Source organism: Frankliniella occidentalis, unplaced genomic scaffold (assembly GCF_000697945.3).
Source record: "Frankliniella occidentalis isolate FOCC.00 unplaced genomic scaffold, Focc_3.1 Scaffold141, whole genome shotgun sequence".
Classification (NCBI taxonomy): Eukaryota; Metazoa; Arthropoda; class Insecta; order Thysanoptera; family Thripidae; genus Frankliniella; species Frankliniella occidentalis.
In genome coordinates, this window is record NW_026267268.1 from 162,185 (window position 1) to 181,850 (window position 19,666).

The 19,666-nt window shown below is 37.3% G+C and overlaps 3 protein-coding genes across 5 annotated transcripts in view; 1 reads left to right on the plus strand and 2 right to left on the minus strand.

Annotated features, from left to right (window-relative positions):
- Positions 1-259: 259 nt before the first annotated feature.
- Positions 260-10,807, minus strand: LOC113211842 (anoctamin-8). 2 transcript variants are annotated; one of them, XM_026430355.2, is made up of 18 exons: positions 10,453-10,807; positions 10,086-10,171; positions 9,812-9,972; positions 9,460-9,710; positions 9,252-9,368; positions 8,087-8,193; positions 7,528-7,713; positions 7,286-7,438; positions 7,060-7,195; positions 6,779-6,834; positions 5,658-5,732; positions 5,295-5,576; positions 5,008-5,205; positions 4,791-4,922; positions 4,512-4,693; positions 3,763-4,375; positions 3,486-3,651; positions 260-3,405 (listed from the first exon to the last, which is right to left on the minus strand). In XM_026430355.2, the coding sequence occupies exons 1-18, from the start codon at positions 10,562-10,564 to the stop codon at positions 3,113-3,115; spliced, it is 3,306 nt and encodes a 1,101-aa protein (XP_026286140.1). In that variant the 5' UTR covers positions 10,565-10,807; the 3' UTR covers positions 260-3,112. The 2 variants fall into 2 exon arrangements, with proteins under 2 accessions (XP_026286140.1, XP_026286139.1); XM_026430354.2 differs by having other exon boundaries at positions 3,763-4,396.
- A 146-nt stretch (positions 10,808-10,953) lies between these two features.
- Positions 10,954-15,399, plus strand: LOC113211843 (putative leucine-rich repeat-containing protein DDB_G0290503). 2 transcript variants are annotated; one of them, XM_026430357.2, is made up of 13 exons: positions 10,954-11,318; positions 11,401-11,642; positions 11,749-11,969; positions 12,102-12,301; positions 12,375-12,595; positions 12,685-12,833; positions 12,909-13,070; positions 13,167-13,323; positions 13,400-13,542; positions 13,620-14,340; positions 14,417-14,758; positions 14,857-15,084; positions 15,172-15,399. In XM_026430357.2, exons 2-13 carry the CDS (start codon positions 11,430-11,432, stop codon positions 15,172-15,174), a joined length of 2,760 nt encoding a protein of 919 aa, XP_026286142.2. In that variant the 5' UTR covers positions 10,954-11,318; positions 11,401-11,429; the 3' UTR covers positions 15,175-15,399. The 2 variants fall into 2 exon arrangements, with proteins under 2 accessions (XP_026286142.2, XP_052126806.1); XM_052270846.1 differs by lacking the exon at positions 10,954-11,318 and having other exon boundaries at positions 11,338-11,642.
- Positions 15,381-19,666, minus strand: part of LOC113211844 (E3 ubiquitin-protein ligase AMFR) — a 30,988-nt gene continuing 26,702 nt past the window's right edge. Inside the window, exons 2-9 of the mRNA XM_026430358.2 lie at positions 19,387-19,644; positions 19,113-19,265; positions 18,689-19,038; positions 18,480-18,590; positions 18,217-18,404; positions 18,030-18,148; positions 17,661-17,902; positions 15,381-17,583 (exon numbers count right to left, since the gene is read on the minus strand). Of these exons, the coding sequence (XP_026286143.2) occupies positions 17,379-17,583; positions 17,661-17,902; positions 18,030-18,148; positions 18,217-18,404; positions 18,480-18,590; positions 18,689-19,038; positions 19,113-19,265; positions 19,387-19,644 (1,626 nt within the window). The 3' untranslated portion in view covers positions 15,381-17,378. The remainder of the gene's footprint in view (positions 17,584-17,660; positions 17,903-18,029; positions 18,149-18,216; positions 18,405-18,479; positions 18,591-18,688; positions 19,039-19,112; positions 19,266-19,386; positions 19,645-19,666) is intronic.

A 19,666-nucleotide genomic window follows, 5' to 3' on the forward strand; every position in this document is an offset into this window, starting at 1 on the left:
TTTATTTGAGTTCTCATCTCGTCACATTGCCGTCCGGATCATTGCCAATTGTGAAAGCTCTAGTCCATTTTCTTTGGTTTTCCGATGTTGGCAGCTTCAGGTATCTGCAGTTTTGGGCCACCCACCCCTGAGCGTCGACATAAGGTCTCAGAGTTATAGCTTCAGCTTTAGTTATAGCTAGGTACTCGACCAAAAATTGTGGATTTCTTGACTGTCACAGTGAGGGAAAATAAAAGGAGTAATTTACAGAAGATATAAATATGTAGTGGTAATGTTTTATTCTTATCTAATATGCCTCATGCAATATTCCATACAAATGCTTTCACAAGCTACCACAACCCATCCAATCTTTATACATTTGGACACTTGTGTTCACTTAAATTTAGGTGATTATTGCACAACCAGGTCATGGGTTCTGTCGACAACTAACTGACTTTGAATGTTACGGCATAATAAAAGTACAACTAGAAAAAAAGAAAAGAAAAACAGCACCGGATCAACACACTGATTGAAATTAACACATAAGCTTCTATGCATTACATCTATTGTGAACTAATATCTGCAGCACTTACAACTCGATTTTAATTTACTATATTCAGATGGTCAACTCGGTTAAACTCTATAGGGGAATAAATTGTACACATCCCACATCGAAATTTGTGCAAGAAAGCATGATGAAAGCGTAAGTACAAGTCATCTGAAATATTTCAGTTCAAAAGGTTTGCGTTCACAGCAAACTTTATCAGATCCACACTTCTATTTCCTCATTATTTTAGATCCACCTTACAAAAGATGGGCAAAGATATTAAGGTAGTAATCTTGGGTTTCATACTTAGATGAACAGTTAAAGACTTCTTAAAATGTTAAACACAGTTATACTGCTAAAACACGGAGAAATAGCTTGCCAGTACAGTTAATGCTGCAACTAACATTTTATATTTCACTAGGGAAGCAATCAATAATTCTTATTCTGTCCATTCAGAAAAGTGAAGGAGAAGCTGTTCAATCATTCTTAAAATATCTGCATAAACTTAGTCTTTCCAGTCACAATGTACCGGCATTCAACAAAATAAATGATAAAGATAGCAATGCTGCTCACCAAAAATAGATTTTAAAAAAAATCAAATAATGAGCAATTAACAACAGTTCACCTCACATTAACAACAGATAATTATTTACTATCCACAAAGGTAGTCTCAAACACGCACAAAAAAATAGCTTCTTTGTTTGGTCAAAGTGAAGCTGGATTACTTTAGGTTTGAAAATGTTGGCAATACCTTAAAGATGTTTCAGTCAACATGGTAGACAGCAAATAAATCTGACACTCTGTTCACATGTGAGTTTTAGTTATGCCATAACACTAAATTGAGATCATTAAAGAAAAAATACATTTCTAAGTATCAACTAGAAAAAGACACATACAAAACATAAGTAAAATACATAATGCCAGTACACCTTACAAAGGCAAGCCCTGTAAACAAAATCTAAGCAAATTACATACATATGAACCATAATCATTAACACAATTGTTTTAAACAGTTTTAATACCATCAAGCATGTTTGAACCCATTGCTTATAAAGGTTTAAAGAGGTATGCGCAGTTTTGAAGTTCCATAAATACATTAGATAATTATTTTTCTAAGTAACAAACATTGCCTTTGGCTTTCAAACATCAGACTAGACTACAGGAAGGCTCCCATTACATTGATAGACACCCTTACGATACAGAGATCATATCAAATGTGGATGGTATGTTTGTTTGATCTGTTATTGTTGCTATCATAGCTTTTTCCATTCAAGCCACCCACTATTCAAAGCTTCCACATAACAAAAAATGCAATGTAAAAATAGAGATCAACAGGAAGAAAACTAATGGTAGACGAAAATAGTAATAAAAAACATACATTAACAAAGCAATACTCAAAATCAAAAAACACATTGTTCTAAAGCCACAGTGAGGATGCCTTAGGACTCCTAAAAGCCTCAGTCAAATATTACTATCACATTCGAGTAAGAGAGCAGTTTTGCAGTGAGCAAAGTTAGAATTAACCTTTTTCTTTTCACAAACAATTAACATTGCCCATTATATTTTTAAAAACAATATTATAAGAGTGAACAAATAATACTTTGAACCTGATTTGCCTTCTGAAGACAAAAGTGGGTCAATATTATTTAAAGCCAAACATCAGCAACTTCATGAAAATACAAAAGTATGAGTTCTTTACAAAAAGGGATTGCTTAAAATGGCATCTAAAAATTTTCTCCTAGCTATGGTTTTCTTGTTGCAAAACATCAAATAATATCTCACAAAGAACCACTTCTTCTATGGGGAACAACATTCTCTAGAATTCGACAATTCAAGCACAGCTCAAAACTACTCTGACATGGAAAGTGAATTGAACTTAAAAAGGACGGACTCTAAAATGCACAACAGTAAAAGAATTAGAATTTATTTCAAGAATATTTTTTTAGAGAGTTGAAGTAATAAGACTTCTTACAACAAATCTTTTAACTTAGCCAGTCTCAAATACTACATTTGCAGTTATTTACTTTTCTCTTACTTTAGTTGCAGACACAAGCCTATAATATCCACATGTGTGTGTAGGCATACTGGATTATATTTTGTCCACCAATTCAATTCAGAAAGGAGAGAAAAGCTGAACAGAGTAAATAAAGAACTATATTCTAACATGTTCAAAGCCCATTGAAAATCTAACATCTGTAAGCGGTAATCAGCTTAATTAATACTTGATATATAGTTGGCAGGAGGCGAGGAGGCATGGCATTTTGATCTGGACTGAAGAAGGGCTCAAGTGTATGAGGTGTCATACAGAAATAACTATTTATCCAACTCACATAACAAAGCATTTTACCGACGATTTACAAACTCCACAAAATGAATACCTTTCGCAACAATTAATGCTTTGTCCTGTGACATGAGTGTAAAGGCACTTAAAAACCATTCAGATAAATTCACCATCAAAGTTATGGTTTGCTATTCTAACCCTTGAAATGTATCAAAGCTTGATCTCAAAGCAAACATGCAAACTTGAAGAGCGTGCTTGCATCAAAGAGTGACAGGGAATAATTATTAAGATACAGATTTATCACATTAGTGGTTATGGTTCTTGCGGCGCTGAAGATCAACAGCAACATCCTCAACTGATATGAGTTGTTCTAGTGGAATACATCCAAGTTCCCCCCCAGGTTGACGGTTTGGGTGCAACATTTGTTCCATAGCTTTTTGTTCAGCTTTCTTTGCTGACTGCTCCTGAGCTTCACGAGCCCTCCTTTCCTTCAGTTTCAGAGAGAACATAGCAACTGTTCTAGCGCGCTTCATGAGACTCTGTTTAACCCGCTGTTTCTTAGCAGGATCCAGCTCTTGTCCAGTCTTTGGTATTGCTCCTAAACAAAAGGTACGTAAAGAAATAGAATTATATTGGAAACTAAATGAATTTAAGATTCAAGTTTGGTCTAATGCTCACCTTGAGATTGCACTGGTTCATCAACTTCCTGGCTAGAAGTGGTCGGGCTGCTATCTGAGAAGCACTGGTCCCTTTCAGGCGAAAGCCTAAACTTAGGCTTGAGATAAGCTGTGGTCCAGGGTGGGGCTGACTTTAATAAATCAGAGTCTGATGAAGCCGCCAAGTCCTGAAAATAATGACGGTGACCTTCAGACTTTATCTCAGCAACCATCAGTTATTAATTTCAACTGGTTATACTTGACTTAACGGATTTGAGATGAAATATAGATGGTCGTACCTTGCTGGCCGAGGCGAGACAGTCGGTGCTTCTCCTCGCCTCGGGCTCGCTGGTCTTCCTCGCAGGTCCGTCCAGGCCGAGGGCCAGGCGCCGCACCCAGTCCGCCCCGCCGTGCGGCCCGATGGTCAGGTGGTGCTGCAGCGCCGCCGCCTCCGCCTCCGTGCCCAGCCACTCGCGGGAGCGTCGCGGCGCCGAGGGGGCAGGGGTGGGCGGGAGCGCGTGCGAGAGGACGGGGTGCATGTCCTGCAGCGGGGTGCTGGCAAGCGACCCGCGCCCGCTCGCGCCCTCCGCCCAGTCGTGCGAGCGCCTCGCGCTAGACACGGACACCCTGCCGATGCTTGCCGGGGACGACTTGTCCGGCGTCTGTTGCCGGCTCTCCTCGACGAGGCCCTCCTCCAGGACAAGTACCGCCGCGGACGTTCGCCCCGTGCTAGGCGTGCTCCCTCTGGAGGTGGCATCCTCCAGGTCGCGGCACGAGGTGCCCGAGATGGAGGACCTGGAGGCTGGGGGCGTGTTGGTCCGGCTGGCGCTGGCGGCGGCGCTGATGGCGCTCTCGTCGACGGAGGCCTCTGAGCCGTCCTGGCTCCCGTGGGCAGCCGGCGAAACCATAAATCTGTGCCACAAACTTGAACAACTACATATAAAAAGAAAACAAAGCTGCAGGAATGAGGACACAAGAAAAATGGCGCTAAGCTGATGAAGTTGAACATAGGAGGGATGAGTGAGTGGACCTCTTGAAGATTGCTCACCTTCCAATGTAAGTGCTTGGTTGTGATGGGCATGATTCTGGGGCAGGTGTCTGTACAGTAGAGGAGAGTCGTCTGAGAGCTTCACGTCGTGCAAATTCCACTTTGGCCATTTCTATTGCCACCCATTTAGGTAAATCGGGTATGGCACAAGTGATCAAGAAACGCATAACAAGCATGCCATGCTGGAAATGTTATTAACTGTTAAACTCTCATTCTGTTTATTAAATTGACGATTAATCACAAATGATAGATGTTCAACATAACACAGGCAAATCTTACCTCCAAGGCAACAATTAGAAGAATTGTTTGTGTTGTTGACATTTCAGGAAACATGCGATGAACTTGTCCCGAAAGACCAATCAATGCACAGTTTACAAGAACTGCTATGAATCCCATTACATCCATAGCATTCTAGTGATGCAGAGATATAACAAAAATTAAAACTTGAAAACATTATGAATATCTTGATGAATAGGTACATAGTAATAGAATTTACCTGCCAAGTTCCTATATTGGGGACCCTCTGTCCAAAAGGTCTTTGAAAAATGAAGCAGAGCTTGAAGGCATCAGATCGAATTTCAATGATGTTATTAATAAGAGCACAAGTTGCAGCCATTGGAAAGGCAGATGAAAATAAAACAACGTATCCAAGCTGAATGAAAAGCTCTAGATGATCATCAAATGTTCCATTGTACTGAAAAAATAATTGTAATGCAGATTGTTTAATCATAAGCATACATTTTGTAAAAATCAAGTTCTTCCATAGATCAAGCAAACATTCACCTTGTAGAGAGCACTTTCCAACTCTGCCTGACTAACATTCCTATTTCCCGAGTTTGACCTTCCCTCCTCATATATTTCGTTATTTGTATCTACTTCAGATGTAGACCCTTCTTGATGCTCGGTCTCTAGGCTAGGAGGCTTTTTATTTTCAACAGATGGGCTTAACGCACCAAATAGATCAAAACTCAACTTGGCAAGGCGCCATTGTTCAAGAATGTATGGAAAAGCAGACTCCTTTAAATTTCCAATCACTTGACGAGCAATTAGTAAAGCAGCTAGTTGCTAAAAACCAATAAAGAAAAAAAAGAATTAGAACAGAATAAATGACTCTTAAAAAGTGAGCTAATAATAGAAATGGCTCACCTCCTTTAGCCTTTCCTGATCTTGTAGGTAGAAGGCAATATAAAACAGGGAAAGGAACGAGTTCACAAACTGGAACTGGTAACAAAAAGAAAAAGAAAATTGATATATAATTAACAGTTTTAGCATCAACTTCTACAGTCAAAATTCATGCTATGACCTGCTGATCTGATTTATGCACTACATTTTCAGATTGCGACGGCATAGCACAAAGCACTGTCTGGCACATTAAAAATGGGCACTACTGTACTTCAAGCTACACTTCCAGATAAATACAAGTCTTGTTGAGAAAATAATGTATACAATTGCATTTACTGTACTATGCACAATGGACCACCACAAGGGTTTTGGAGGAAGAGCCAATAGAAATTCACAAATTCAGTGCGACTGTGTATCTTGGGGGCTGGTAACCCTGTAAAGTGTGACCACATTGTGATCCAGCCGCACTGAATGAGCAAATCACTGAACAGACATTCCAGATACACAAATGCACAATATTTTGGTAATAAATCCAGTTGCTAATAAATACAGAAAACAACAGTAGAACACACAATGAGCAATAGATAACCTACAAAGGTACACATGTGGTAGATAACAGACATCTGGAAAAGCGTAATTAAATAATTCCAGTCATACATGTAAAGGGCTTCCATTCAATAAAGTGAACATGCACACAAATTCTTAGCTTCCCTTCCAGAAAGAATTAAAACCAGCAATCATTCCCTCATTCAAAGCAGTAATTTTTTAACACTTAAAAATGAAAATGTGCTACACAACACAGCATATTGCATGCCATGGCTTCTTTGCTGCTTTCAACAGAAAAGGGCCAGAAAAAAAAATACTACACATCACTGACAACAAGAGCGAAATTCTCCAAACTTGTGATTGACATTCCACAACAAAACGTAACTGTAGCAGAGCAATCTATAAATGCAGCAATGCTCAGTGCAACAAGGCCATTCCAATCCTCTTATCCTTACAATACTGAAACATACAGAGTGTTTATTTTCAATATGGCTCTTTTCCTAGCAATAAGCCATATTGCAAAATAAGTTCACCCTGTGCTTGCTATACATATAGAGCAGCCAGCATAGTGAGAATCAATATTATTGAGAAGTACAAACCAAAGCCACTTTCACGATGAGATGATTTTCATACTTGGTCTCAAGTCTGTAGTTTTCTGTTTGCAAAAAAGTAAAACTCTTAAATTTTCTAAATTTCTAATGTTTTTTCAAAAAAGGGTCCAGCTCAGGCAGGGATCCAACTTCTCTCCTTATTACAGTCCAATTTAAAAAAATAACCACATGCACAATCATTCCGTATTATCAATGTATCGTACTTGGCAAACAAGTTGGTAGATAGATACGTTTTAGGGAAACCTGACTTGAGGATCGATTAATCTTACCTTTGTCATTCAACCAGCATGCAACTTTGTAATAAGCTTCATCAAGAACACTTATCACAATGGCCAGTAAAATTTTAGGTAGGTAGCTTAGACAAAAGGGGTAACCATAAGATTCAATCCGTTTGTCCCACCAATCCTGGAAAGCATTTCAGAGAAGTTATAAGTTGAAAAAATGAATGACTCAAAACTGCACATCACATGCATGATTCAAAGTTTTGGAATATACCTGAAGCTGAAGAATGATTATCATGACGAAGAATACAATTGCAAGACAAAGACCTATGATTGGAACACTAACAAACCAGCGAAAGACATGTCTTTTCCAAGGTGGAAAGTACGGTTCAAGTCTACCTGTTACTGGACTAACTTCTAACACTCCCTGTGATGATTGATAAGAATGACAATAATTAATTTTCATAAACTTGCCTTTAAAAATTCCTGTTAATGGTGATGAAACTTGTTACTTACTGTGTACAACGGCCTTGGTTCAACCAGTAGCTCATCTCGTTGGTCAAGGGTACCCCATCGATATGCAAGTTCTGCAGAATACCGTTTCCAAGCTTCTAAATAAATGCTGGCCCATAAAACATTGAAGAATGAAAAAAGGACATATCCAACATCTTGTGCATGCTGTGAACGGCCACTGAAACCCACCTGTAAAATTTAGATAGTTAGTGGAACTTTTACACATGGGTAAACAGATACAATGTACACAGGTTACAGAATTAACACAGATTGTTAAATTAAAGGAATTGGTCAAACCTATGCTGATGAAAAAAAAGCAAAGATAGCATGGTCTAGTCAAGACAGCAATGGATCAAAAGAGAATCCTTTGAATCACAAACACTAGATTACAATCAAACAGCTGAACTGGAAAATCCTACCCTGCTAACTGCACATAACAGAATCCATCAATCAAACATGCAATAGCAGAAACTAGTACCTGTGTACTAATACCCCAAATTCAATTTTCTGATGTCTAGGTTTCAAAAAAAGGAGACTATGATCAGACTTCATTCAAGCTTACCCAAAACATAAATCCAACGAACGCAGGTACAAGAAGTGCTGCAGTGTAGTGTCCGAGCCATGCAAAGTACATGGCAATCTTCACACCAAAGTACTCAGAGATGGCATCTACCGAGAAAGAAAGACAATTTTTTTCAGATAGGAAAACAAAACCTAAAAGAGCAAAAGAGTGAGAGGGAGAGAGAAAGAATGACAGAGCAGGGGTAAGGTGACTTTAGAAGACAAAGATAAAGAGGAAAATATGGAAAATGCACAATCAATTGCTAAAATGGATACTATAGTTAAAGAAGCTATTCAGCATTGCATTAAATTAGATCATAAATCAGTTTTAAAAACTGAATAAAAAGTAGATATGGATATATTAACAAAGAGGGCTAAAACCATTAATTTAGTATTTAGGTGAACTTCTTTTTACTATTCAAGAACTCAGAAAAATTCTACATTAGTTTCAGAGTAAAACCAGGACACACCCATCCACCCCAATCTATATCTACAGACAAAACTCTTACTGCGATCATTGACACACCACTGAAAACCAAAATTACCAAATATCTACAAAGAAATCTACCAACCAGAAATTTATGAGAGTATATATCATACATGAGACACCAACATTCCCAAACAACATCCACTAGCACACATTATAAGACACCACTATTGATAAGGTACAAGGCACACCAACAAGAGAGAAAAGCCATTTCCCAAGAATTCAAAGTACCTTAAACTTCCTAAACTTTTATTCTTTCTTGATGTTCTTGGTTTTTCAGAAACAGCTATCATTGCTAATCTTGGTGCAGTGAATGACACAATTTTGTCAACATATTTTAACAATTTCATAAATATACATTTCATATCAGTAGAATAAATAGCATCCACCAAATTGATACAGAAGAGCATCCAAAAGTTCCATCTGCTGCTCGTTAAAATGAAATAAATGTTTATGGTATAGTGATGCAGCTGCAGCCATTAACCACAGATGTGAAAATAAAACCACTAAACACAAGAAAAGGTGGAAATATGTTTTGGTCTAAGTACGTTATAGCCAAAAATTGATGTACTCCTCCAACTTTGGATACAAAAATAAAAATGTCAAGAAAGTTTTTGAGATTCATTGTTTTCCGACTCTCTCCAGACTGGAAATTCCCAAATTAGGGACCTTAACTTACCTAAAGGTTGCAGGCTCAAGAATGCTCTGACCCATGACTGTTGTAGCTGCTGGAGCGATGGAAGATCGTGGAGAGGAAACACCTGAGATATTACACCGGCTGAGAGACATTTTGGAACTGGATGAAGAAAGTGAGAAAAATAGAGCATTAACCATGAGTGAAGCTGTCATAAGTTAAGAGCAATAATACATTTTTCTATTATCTTTACCAATTGCTTGTCCTTCAATAAACCGCAGTTTTCCAAAAATATCAGAAGCAGCAGCTTCAGCAGGACCAGCGCGTAGAGAGTGCAGCAGATGAAGCACAAGTGTCTGCCTTTCTTGTGAGCTGAAGAAAGTCTCTTCACATTCTGTCCCTTCAAAGCTGCTAATATCAGCCTGAACCAGTTCCTTTAAACCACCTCCATATTCAGCTTTTAAAAGTTTAGGAAGATGGATCTCTTCAGCTGCTTTTAACAACCTACCAGTGTGCAAACAAAGGTAGATCTTACAAACAACATTCATAATCAACAAATTCTTAACCAACAAATTTATAAAATAGTACAAAAAGTAATATCTTACACATTGAATGGAGCTGTGAGATAGAAGCCATAGCTATCAGATGATGAATGGTGCCTGACATGAGCAACCAGTCCTGGAGTACCTGCTCGTAACCGAGATAGTAGCCACATCAGAGTCGAATCAGCAGTACCAGAAGGGAACATCAAGACAACATCGCATTCCTGTCAAAGTCAAGATATACATTTTCACTTCTTCAAATTAAACCAAAATCAAAATATATGTAGTAATTATGCTACACAGTACACATAAAATCATGAAGAATTAAATCACTAACTTGTGTTGGAACTGTCTGGATCCACAAGCGTCGTGGAGTCATAAGATGCCCAGTCTGAGGAATCTTTCTTCTCAGCATTCTTGAAGCTGCAACCAAAAAGTACATATTTAAATCAGATCCGTGAGGGCACCTAACCTGTATCTCAATACTTTATTACAAGCATAAACGATAAAAGATAAAAATTCAGATTAGATAGCACTGACTAAGAAATTATAAGGAAAAGTATATGGCAAAAAGCAGGCCATAAACTGTAGGTCTTGGAATAATATACACACGATGTTGACAAGTCCACTTCAACACGTAGTTAGGTACAGATTGTTTAACATAACAGAGACAATTCATAGCTTTCGCCCAAATTTTCGCTCACCATTTTCAAATGTCTCTTTCGCACTAGTTATGATCTTTCGTTGCCGGACCACTGAATTCGTCAAAATATCATCTTCCTTTTCTTCAAAGTTACCCTGTTCAACTCCCTCCATCCTCGAGAAGTAATATAAAAACCGCACGATTGCCCCAGGGGTAAGTAATTGATTACGTCGCACAGATCTTGCTCATCCTTCACTCAATCGTTTCCAACATATCAAAAAGATTCTGTTTCAGAGAAGAATGCCGCACTTGCTGCTTTCTGCTTCTTCAGGCTGATCCCTACAAAACTGCGACTTGTCTTCTGCTACGATCGAGTAAACAATGGACTGTCGACTTGAAAAACAAATGCATGCAGCACACATTTGAACCATTGAAATTGAAACTCTTTAATTGTGTTTTGTTTTCCCAAAGTTCACTGCGAATGTTTTCATTCTATTTTTTTTTTCACTAGAAAAAGTTGCATTTGCGATGCTAACACTCAAATTTCAATTAAACGAAATGTCCATTGACTCATAGTGTATTTGTTTTTTTTTTGAAATCCCGCGGGAAAAGAAGAACCTGAAAATTTTCCAACATTCCTACGGAAGAAAATATTGAAAGAGTTTTCAGCGAAACATTTTGTTGATGCTTAATCATATAAATTTTTATTAAATTAATCTAAAACTTACTTTAAAACAAGCATGTTTGCTTACCAAGCAATTGAATAGAGATGTGTAGATACTGACCTAAGAAATCAAAATATCTGTGAACGTTGGTCATAGTGACAACCGTACCGGATATGTGGCGTAGCTTGAACATTTCAAACAGAAACGGTTTAGTTCGTGGTGAAGACCCAACGAGGCCACGTGAAGTTAGAAGCGTTGTGAGGTAAGGTCAAACTAGGCTCAAATCGGAATTTCGGACGAGTACACTACATTATTATTGGGAAAGGACTTCTCGCATGTTTTAGCAATAAGTGCACAGAGACCCATAGGCAGAATGTCGTCCTCTCTTGCGAGTAGTGACATACATTACAACAAGGAAAATAATGCTCCCCTGGATAATTGGGCAACTCCGGGCTCGTCGGGAGCAAGAGCCGACGTATTTAGGTTGTCGAGCACACAGGAGGAGTTTGCCGCTCTGGATACTATGCTCCTTAGTCAACCACTCAGTCAACCACTCAGTCAACCAAACAGTAGCTCAGTAAATCAGGTAAGCTATAGTGATCTGTCAAACCGCGGATTTCTCTATGCATTAGTGCTAAATGAATGCACTGCTGTAGAAACTGCTCCATTTGACTATCCACTTTGCTTTTTAGACGGAGCAATTTTTGCAAGGAATTCGGACGTCCTACAAACAACTATGTGATGAAAAAGACGCTGATGAATGCAGAATTATTGAACTTGATGAGGCAATAAAGTCCTATAGAGAGCGCTATAACCAGCAGCAACAAATATTACTTGATTTACAAATGCAGCAAGAAAAACTAAACAATCAAAAAGAAGCTGGAAAAAAAGATGTGGAAATAATGAATGTGAAGTATGTGCCAAAGGGAATGCCTGATTTTCAAATTGAAAATAATTTTTGTCTGAAGTTTTATTGTGTGGTGTAACTTAATCACAAGTCGTTGCTTTCTTTTTTGAAAAATGATTTTGTGATGTTGTTTTGTAGAATGCAGGAATATCAACAAATTGTGAAAGCAATTAGTGGCTACTGTGAAAACCTATCTGAGGCCAACAATCAGATGAGTGCTATGAGTATTGACCTCCTCCATGTAAAAGATGAACTCAAATGTGCTTTCAAGGGCATTAAAACCAAAGCTATAGATGTCAAAAATGAATACGATATGATGGTTGCGGTCATGCTTCAAGGTACACAGTTTTTGTTTTTGTTTTGTTCATGAAAATTAATCGAGGGCTGCATTGACTGACTTTAATTTTACAGTTTCTGAAACAAGGGAAAAACGCAAACGTCTTGCTAAAGCTGCCAATGACAGGAAGGAAGAAACACTAAAACAACACAAACAAGAAATGGAAGAGTGGGATGCTAAACTTCTTCAAAATAAAATCACTATACGGAGTTTGGAGTCTGAACTCCAATCTATACAAAGAAATAATGAGAGAATGAAACAAAAGGAATTAGAAGTAGCCAAGGAGGATGATGAGGTAAATTCTTACAGTACTTTTTGACAACAGTTTTGGAAAAGATTTTCTTCTCCCTCATCATTTATTTTTAATTCTTGCCTTTTGTTTAGGAAATTGAAAACTTACAGAAAGAATTAGACTCTTACAGTATGAAGTACACAGTAGCCCAAGCTGACCTTAAGAAAGCACAGCTAAGAAATGATGAAGCAAATGCTCTAAAAAAAAAATTTACTCTGGAATTAGAAATTATGAATCAAAGGTATTTTGTTTATTGAAGTTAGTTAAATTTTTAGTGTTTTGGTGCCCCTCTGTTTTTAATTTGTTGAACAACTAGGGTTTTGAATCTACAAGCGGATCATGCTGATCATGAAACAACTGTGAAAAGTCTCCTGCTAGAGAATGCTGAAATGACAACTTTAAATCAGCAATCTTATGAAGAGTTAAAGAAGATAATAACTCAAAATTCTCAGATGGAAACTGAAGTTAATAGTATATGGTGAGCCACTGCTTTGGAATCTTTTGAGTAATGTATTACTTGGAGCATTTGTTAAATAGCACAGCATTTATTTTAATTTGTTTTAACACCTATCAGTAAGGTTTTGGCAGAACAGAGAGAATTTAATTTAAAAAGAATAGCAGAGCTAAAAGATACCCTCAATTGTGAAAAAGCTTGCGGTGAAGACGAAGTTGACAAGCTGAACAAAGAAATTGACTTAGTTAACGTCAATTCTAATGCAACCTCACTCAAGGTATTTTTGTCTGTATATTTTATATTGCTGTATGCACTGTCACTTGACAGGACTATTGCTTGCTTTTAATTTGCAGTGCGACCGTTTGAGAGAAGAGTTAGCTACTGTAAGGACTAAACTTTCTAAAGAAAAAGAAGAAAATGAAAAGCTTTCATCATTAAATTCTGATTTGGTGAAGCAAATAACTCAAAGAAAACATGAGAAAGAAAATATTACAAGGTAAGACAAGATTCGTAGCTTGGTATATTATAAGTTAGTTGAAAGTAAATGTATAATGATGGCTGTTCCTCTTTCAGCACATTGGAAGACTTGACAAAATTGTTAAACTTGGAGAAAGTTAAAGTTTTTAATAAAGAGGCTGAGCTTTGTGAACTCAAAGAGCAGGCTGAAATGGAAACTAAACTTTGCCTTCAAAAAGTAAATGAGAAAAAATGTCAGGTTTCTTCCATCAAACAAATGATATGTGCCAAAAGGGAACATGTTTCATCCCTTTCTCAAAAATGGAAACAACTGAAAAACAACTCAGATAGTGAAAAATCTGCCAATGATAACAACTATAGTGCAGCTATAAAAGAGTTAAATGATACAATTTCAACTTTGGAGAAGGAATTACAAAAGGTCAAAAAGGACAATCAAACATTTACTCAAAATCAATTGGCTCAGTTAGACCAACTTGAAAAGCATCATCTTTTAAAGGAGAAAGAAGTAAACAATGCTGAGGTTGACCTAGATATGGTTTCAAAGTCTGTTGAAAAGGGGAAAAATGACCTGATTAGTCTAGAATCAGAAATAAAAGAGATAGAAAAATCTGAGCATGAACTGGTTGAGACTTTAAGCAATCAAAAAGAAACTGTTCATGCCTCAAAGAAAAAAGTAGTTGCTTTATCAGCGGCTGTTAAAAAGAAAGAGCAAGAGGTACTAGGTAAAGAAATAAAGGTTGCTGAACTGAAACAACAAATTGAAGATTTGGATAAAGCAAAAACAGATGCTATTGCAAAAAATAGTGAGGAAATGAAGGTGAGTAAATCCAAACCGAATTGTGAGAGAGTAGGTTTCAGATTTCATTTTACTTCTGTATTTGACTTCATTTTAGATGCTGTTCCACGATATGACAAAATCCAGACAATTTACTGAATCCCTTTCAATAACTGCAAATCAACTGAGCAGTGAGTTAGAGGAATTGAAGAAGATTCATGTTATTGCAATCAGTGAACTTGAGAAAGCAGTTAAAAAGCGTGAAGAGTTGGATGAAAAGTACTCTGAAACTAATTCTGAAATCGAGAAGAAAAGGGCAGAATTAGAGGAGATTGCTGCAAGTCTACACAAGGATGAGAGACAACATTTGAAATCAAAGGCAGAGCTGAGGACTGTAAGCCATCATTATCAGAGGATATGTAGAGTGATTGCCAAATCAAAAGAAAGAGCAAAGAAACAGGTTTGCCTTTTTTTCTCGATTCTCTTCCTTTTTTTCCCCCCTTTTATTTAAGTTTTGGTCTCTTAAAAGTGCAATTCCCTTTTCCCGGCTCATTACAGAAAGAAAATACAGATCGAGCAAATTTAAAAGTTTCTGAGGTTGCAAGAGGAGACAATGACAATTTCAAAGATGTCTCAACTGCATCAACCAGCAAGAAAGACACTACTCCACGATCTATACTAAAACTCTCTTCTAAGCCTCCAACACCTCAATCTGCAAGGAAAAATGTGTCTTTCTCACAAACCACCGAAGAAATTAATAGCTCAGCTAGTACCATTGTAATGGAGGTAGTAAAAATCAAAGCTTACTCATGACATTTTTTTCCTCATGTTTCGACTTGGTTAAATACTAAGCAGAGACGTTTTCTTTTCCAGTGAAGGAGATTAGATCAAACTCCACGACTGATTTTTCTGAAGAAGAATTTGATTTTCAACTGAAGTCTTACCTTTCTTTTCAAAATGATGATAATCCCAAAGCCTATTGTGACTGTTCTAAAACAGTTTTAGATTTTTAGATTTTTCCAAAAGTATCTTAATTTACTAATGAAATTGTTTTTATAGAAAAAGAAAATAAATAACACAAATTTAATAGTGTAGGAGAAATTAAGGCGTATATTTTACACATTTAGTCTTTTCACATACATATTAAATTAACACAAATCAATTGTTCATCTATTGGAACCATTTAACATCATTTCCGACTACTACCAGTTCTGACTAATTTGTTTACAGTAATTACATCTACTCAAATTACTTAATTACTCATACATTTCTTACCAAATGTAAGGTTTATTTACATGTATAGTAATTCTGATAAAAACCAGAGTTATTTTTATGGGGTATCAGTACTTTCAATTCAATACACATTTTGGCATTACACAAACAAAATGTAAATATCACAATCATTCACTCACACATTCTGCAAGAGGAGAAAGCCCAGTGAAATCACTTTCTTAACTTGCTTCTACTTCTATTCTGAGTGTTGTTACAAGTACAATACGATAAATGCAAAGAAACTTCCAGGGCAAAGCAAAGAGAAATGGAAGTTTACAAACTAGATTCATTGCTTTCGGGTTTAAAGCAACCAGTCACTAACACCTTTAGATTAAAAATGACATGTGACTTGAAACACCAAAACTACACATTTCATGGCCATAATGTTACGGATAACATTCGCTGTACTCTTCTCACTGAGTAAAAGAAGAAGAACCACTCTTGGCTTGGCACACAAGACAGCTAAATTACAGTAAAGCAAGCAAATACATGTATTATTATTATTTTTGGCAGTCAACTATCACTCTTCCATATTTTTATTTTTTTTATTTCTTTGAGTTATCAATTGAAAACCAACCAAAAACACCAAAACTATTTGTTTCTTCAAAAATAAATTAACAAAAAAGGTAAGCTGCAAAAACTTAAGTAATGGGTCATGATGACAGCATTCAATGTGTACTTTCACAGAGCAGCCAAAAACTTAGACCATTCCAAGGACTCCTAGTTCATGGCTCACACAAAATAAAACATAACCATGTAACAATAGTATCACAGGGCACCTACTTACCAATACTCCACACTCCACAGCACTAGAAGATGGCAGAGGAGGCCATTTTTCCTTTTAGTTTAAACTGCACATCAACCTCTACCTCAGCAAGTTACCAACAGTAAGGGAAAACTTTGCTCCTATTCATATGGCATGAATGAGACTTCAACCAGATTCATATAAGAGTCAATCTGCCAAGAAGAAAGGAGATATACCATTTAAAGTGGTTAAAAGGTAGAGCAGGTCAAGCAAAATTCAACTAACAAGCTTATTGTAGTTATGCATCATCAATTTCAGCATGGATTAAGAAATTAGCCATACAGCTTAAATCTACAACAAATTAAGTAATTTCAATTCCAATCACAATTTCTTTGAACAGCATACAAATAAAAATAATAAGAAAGAGACACTACCAGAAGAAAATAAAATAGTAAAAATAGAAACAATAAAATTAACATCAGTTCTGAACTGTCATGTTCAATGCATGTCAATCAACAAATTCCTCTACAAAACAATAATACCAGTCAACTTGTTAAAGGATTTATTCCACTCAAAATTTAAAGCTATCCGTTATGTCATTCTTACTGAGGAAGCATATTTATGATGGTAAATACAAAAACACACCAGTAATACTTCACACAAATAGGCAACAAGCCACCAAAAAGAGTAATTAAATTTAATCTAACGAAATTAACATGAACCTAACATGTCAAATAGTATTTTCTTTCTTTTCTTTTAAATTTTAAAAGGTGCCAGCTATGCTTCATGCAAAGAAAATTTTATCACATTTTCAAAGTTAAATTTATGTAAATTTTGGCTTTCTAATCAAGCCAGTACAAATACAATGATAGTTGGATATAAAACAATTTTGAAAGCCCATTGACAGTTCCCAAATCTTCCAGTATAATTTTAACAATTTCTCAAGATGAAGCTTCGGAAGCTCAAAGATTGTAGTGATCTATAGCCACAGCTGTAAACTGACACTATCTAATATCTCAAATTGGGAAAAAATAAACAGATAGGTACATAGATTAATTTCCTATTACGCCATTGTATCAGGAGCAATGACATTCTCATCTACTACACATGAATCAAAAGAGGGTTTTGATCCTTCTTGCTTATCAAGGTAGCGGCGTCTCGCTGCTTGAAGTAGCTGCTCTTTCCGCAGGTGCAGAATGCGCTCGCGCTCCGAAGGTGATTTTGAAAACCGACCACCAAGGTTGCTTGGCTCTTCATCAGTTGCAGTGCTAACAAATTTTAGATAGTTAGTACTAGAATTATGCCAATTAGATACATACGGTATATCACAATAAATCTCTCTCACCTGTCTGAGTGAGTGATACTCTGAGCACTGGCGTCTGGAGCAGAAGGCTGTGCTGACTGAGGCAACACTGTGGGAACTGACGAAATTGCAATAGGGCCTGAAGGTTCTTCATGGAATCTTCGCCCTGGGGGAGCCACTAAGCGCCCATCCAAAATATTCTCAATGGTGATTTCAACAGAGCGAGTGAGCCTTAAGTCATCCATGATAACAGGCATGGGCATGTGAGGAAACAGTTGCTGAACCTAAATAGAGGAGCCCATCATCCAATATTAGCTGGAGTTTGTCACTCTAGGAATGTCTTTATCCAAGTACAAGTTTCCCATAATGTATTTTTATTAAATGAGAAGAAAATTAAATCAAAAAGATCACCTGACGAGCCATAGCATCTAGTTGGGACGTTTGAACAGGAGGTCCTTGATCTGCTCTCAGAAGTTGTGTGTGGGTAACTTCAACTGAGAAACTTGGGAGCCATGAAACATATCGCGAGCCTGCAAAAATGAAACAATTGTATTTTTCTGCCAGTTGCCAAGGTTGTTTATGGGAAACATATACGCACCATCAAAATGAAAGAAGTGGTTAGCAGGTGGTCTCCTTGCAACCTGAACACCATCAGCACCACCATCTACAGCCAGCAAAGTATGGTCCAAGGGGCCATGGTCACGTGTAATAGGACTTTGCATAGAAAGAGCAAGACGACAAGTAGGACAAGAAGTATCCTGCTCCAACCATGACTGGAGACATGAACTGGAAAAACAATAAATGAAGTTACATGTAGAAATAAGTTGCGAACCATTCTTTAACTTGCATCATGGCACCTACTTGTGGAAGAGATGAGAGCAGGGGAGCTTGCGGGCTGTTTCCATTTTTTCCCAACATATGGCACAATTGTCCGAGTTTTGAGCGAGCTCTTCAGCTGAGGCCATTGGATAACTAAAATAAGATATAAGATGTGAAATAAGAAAGATGTTAAAAACATCAAGGCATAAAATGAATGTGTAAATTATCAAACTGTTGATAGACACACTTACTTTTGTTCCAAGTGGTTGAGAACCCAAAGGTAGTTCCTATGCTTTTTGAATCGCCTTTGTATTTCATGAGTGAGAAAACGTAGCTGCATGCAGATCACAAGTGATGCCATAGAGAGGAATATGTTTGACCATAGAAGCATATGTAGATGATGAAGAAGATCCACTAGTAAAGCTGCCAGTTCCAAAACTAACTCAGCATAATAAGCAACAGGCCCTCGCTTTTCCCAGGCCACAACCCGGGCAAGACCTTCATGATTTCCTGAACTACCACTGTCACTTCCACGCATGTCATATAAATGCAGAATGTACCGTAATATAACATGGAGAGTCCTCACAGTTAGCAGAACACACTGCAATCACATCACAATAATAAGTTTAAAATTCATGTTCACATTCACATTTACTAAATAAAACTATGATTTACCTCTGCAGCCATAAAGGCAAATGTGTTGAATCCATCAAAGAAGCCAACAGCAATACAGATGAGGAACATAAAACCAGAGAGGAGGAGAATGGCAAACAACAGGCCAACCAGCCTTGCATGACTCCAGCCTGGTGTTGTAGGTGAGAACGAGAGCTAGAAGGCAAACAAAATGAACTTATAGACCAGTCAAAGTTCAAATTACTACTACAAGTTACCCAGAATCCAAGAGCACAATCTCCATGGAATCAAAATTTAAGATTAAACTTCTACTTACATATTCAAATCGATCCTTGCACAGCTGAGCCAGTAGGTGTAGAAATCCCAGCACAGAAAACCAAGCAACCCAGAGAACCACTTCATCCAAGTACTGGACATTTATTACCCCAAAAACAAAAATGAATTTGTAAAACACAAAGTTCCAAAATTTGTCCTTTACGTGTTGTTGCTCAGAAACTCTGAGCTGTCCAAACACCACACGCTGAATCAGCTTGCCCAGTAGAATGAGACAGCAGTACGCCATGTTCATCAGGGTCTAAAACAAACAGGTAAAATAT

Excerpts from the sequence above, each read along its gene's own strand:
- LOC113211842 (XM_026430354.2), bottom strand. The coding sequence starts at position 10,564 with ATGGAGGGAGTTGAACAGGGTAACTTTGAAGAAAAGGAAGATGATATT. Across the intron at positions 10,172-10,452 it reads GAAAGAGACATTTGAAAATG|CTTCAAGAATGCTGAGAAGA; the intron begins GTGAGCGAAAAT and ends TTTTGGTTGCAG. Across the intron at positions 7,439-7,527 it reads AACCAAGGCCGTTGTACACA|GGAGTGTTAGAAGTTAGTCC; the intron begins GTAAGTAACAAG and ends CAATCATCACAG.
- LOC113211843 (XM_026430357.2), top strand. The coding sequence starts at position 11,430 with ATGTCGTCCTCTCTTGCGAGTAGTGACATACATTACAACAAGGAAAAT. Across the intron at positions 13,543-13,619 it reads GAGAAAGAAAATATTACAAG|CACATTGGAAGACTTGACAA; the intron begins GTAAGACAAGAT and ends TTCCTCTTTCAG. Across the intron at positions 14,341-14,416 it reads AAAATAGTGAGGAAATGAAG|ATGCTGTTCCACGATATGAC; the intron begins GTGAGTAAATCC and ends ACTTCATTTTAG.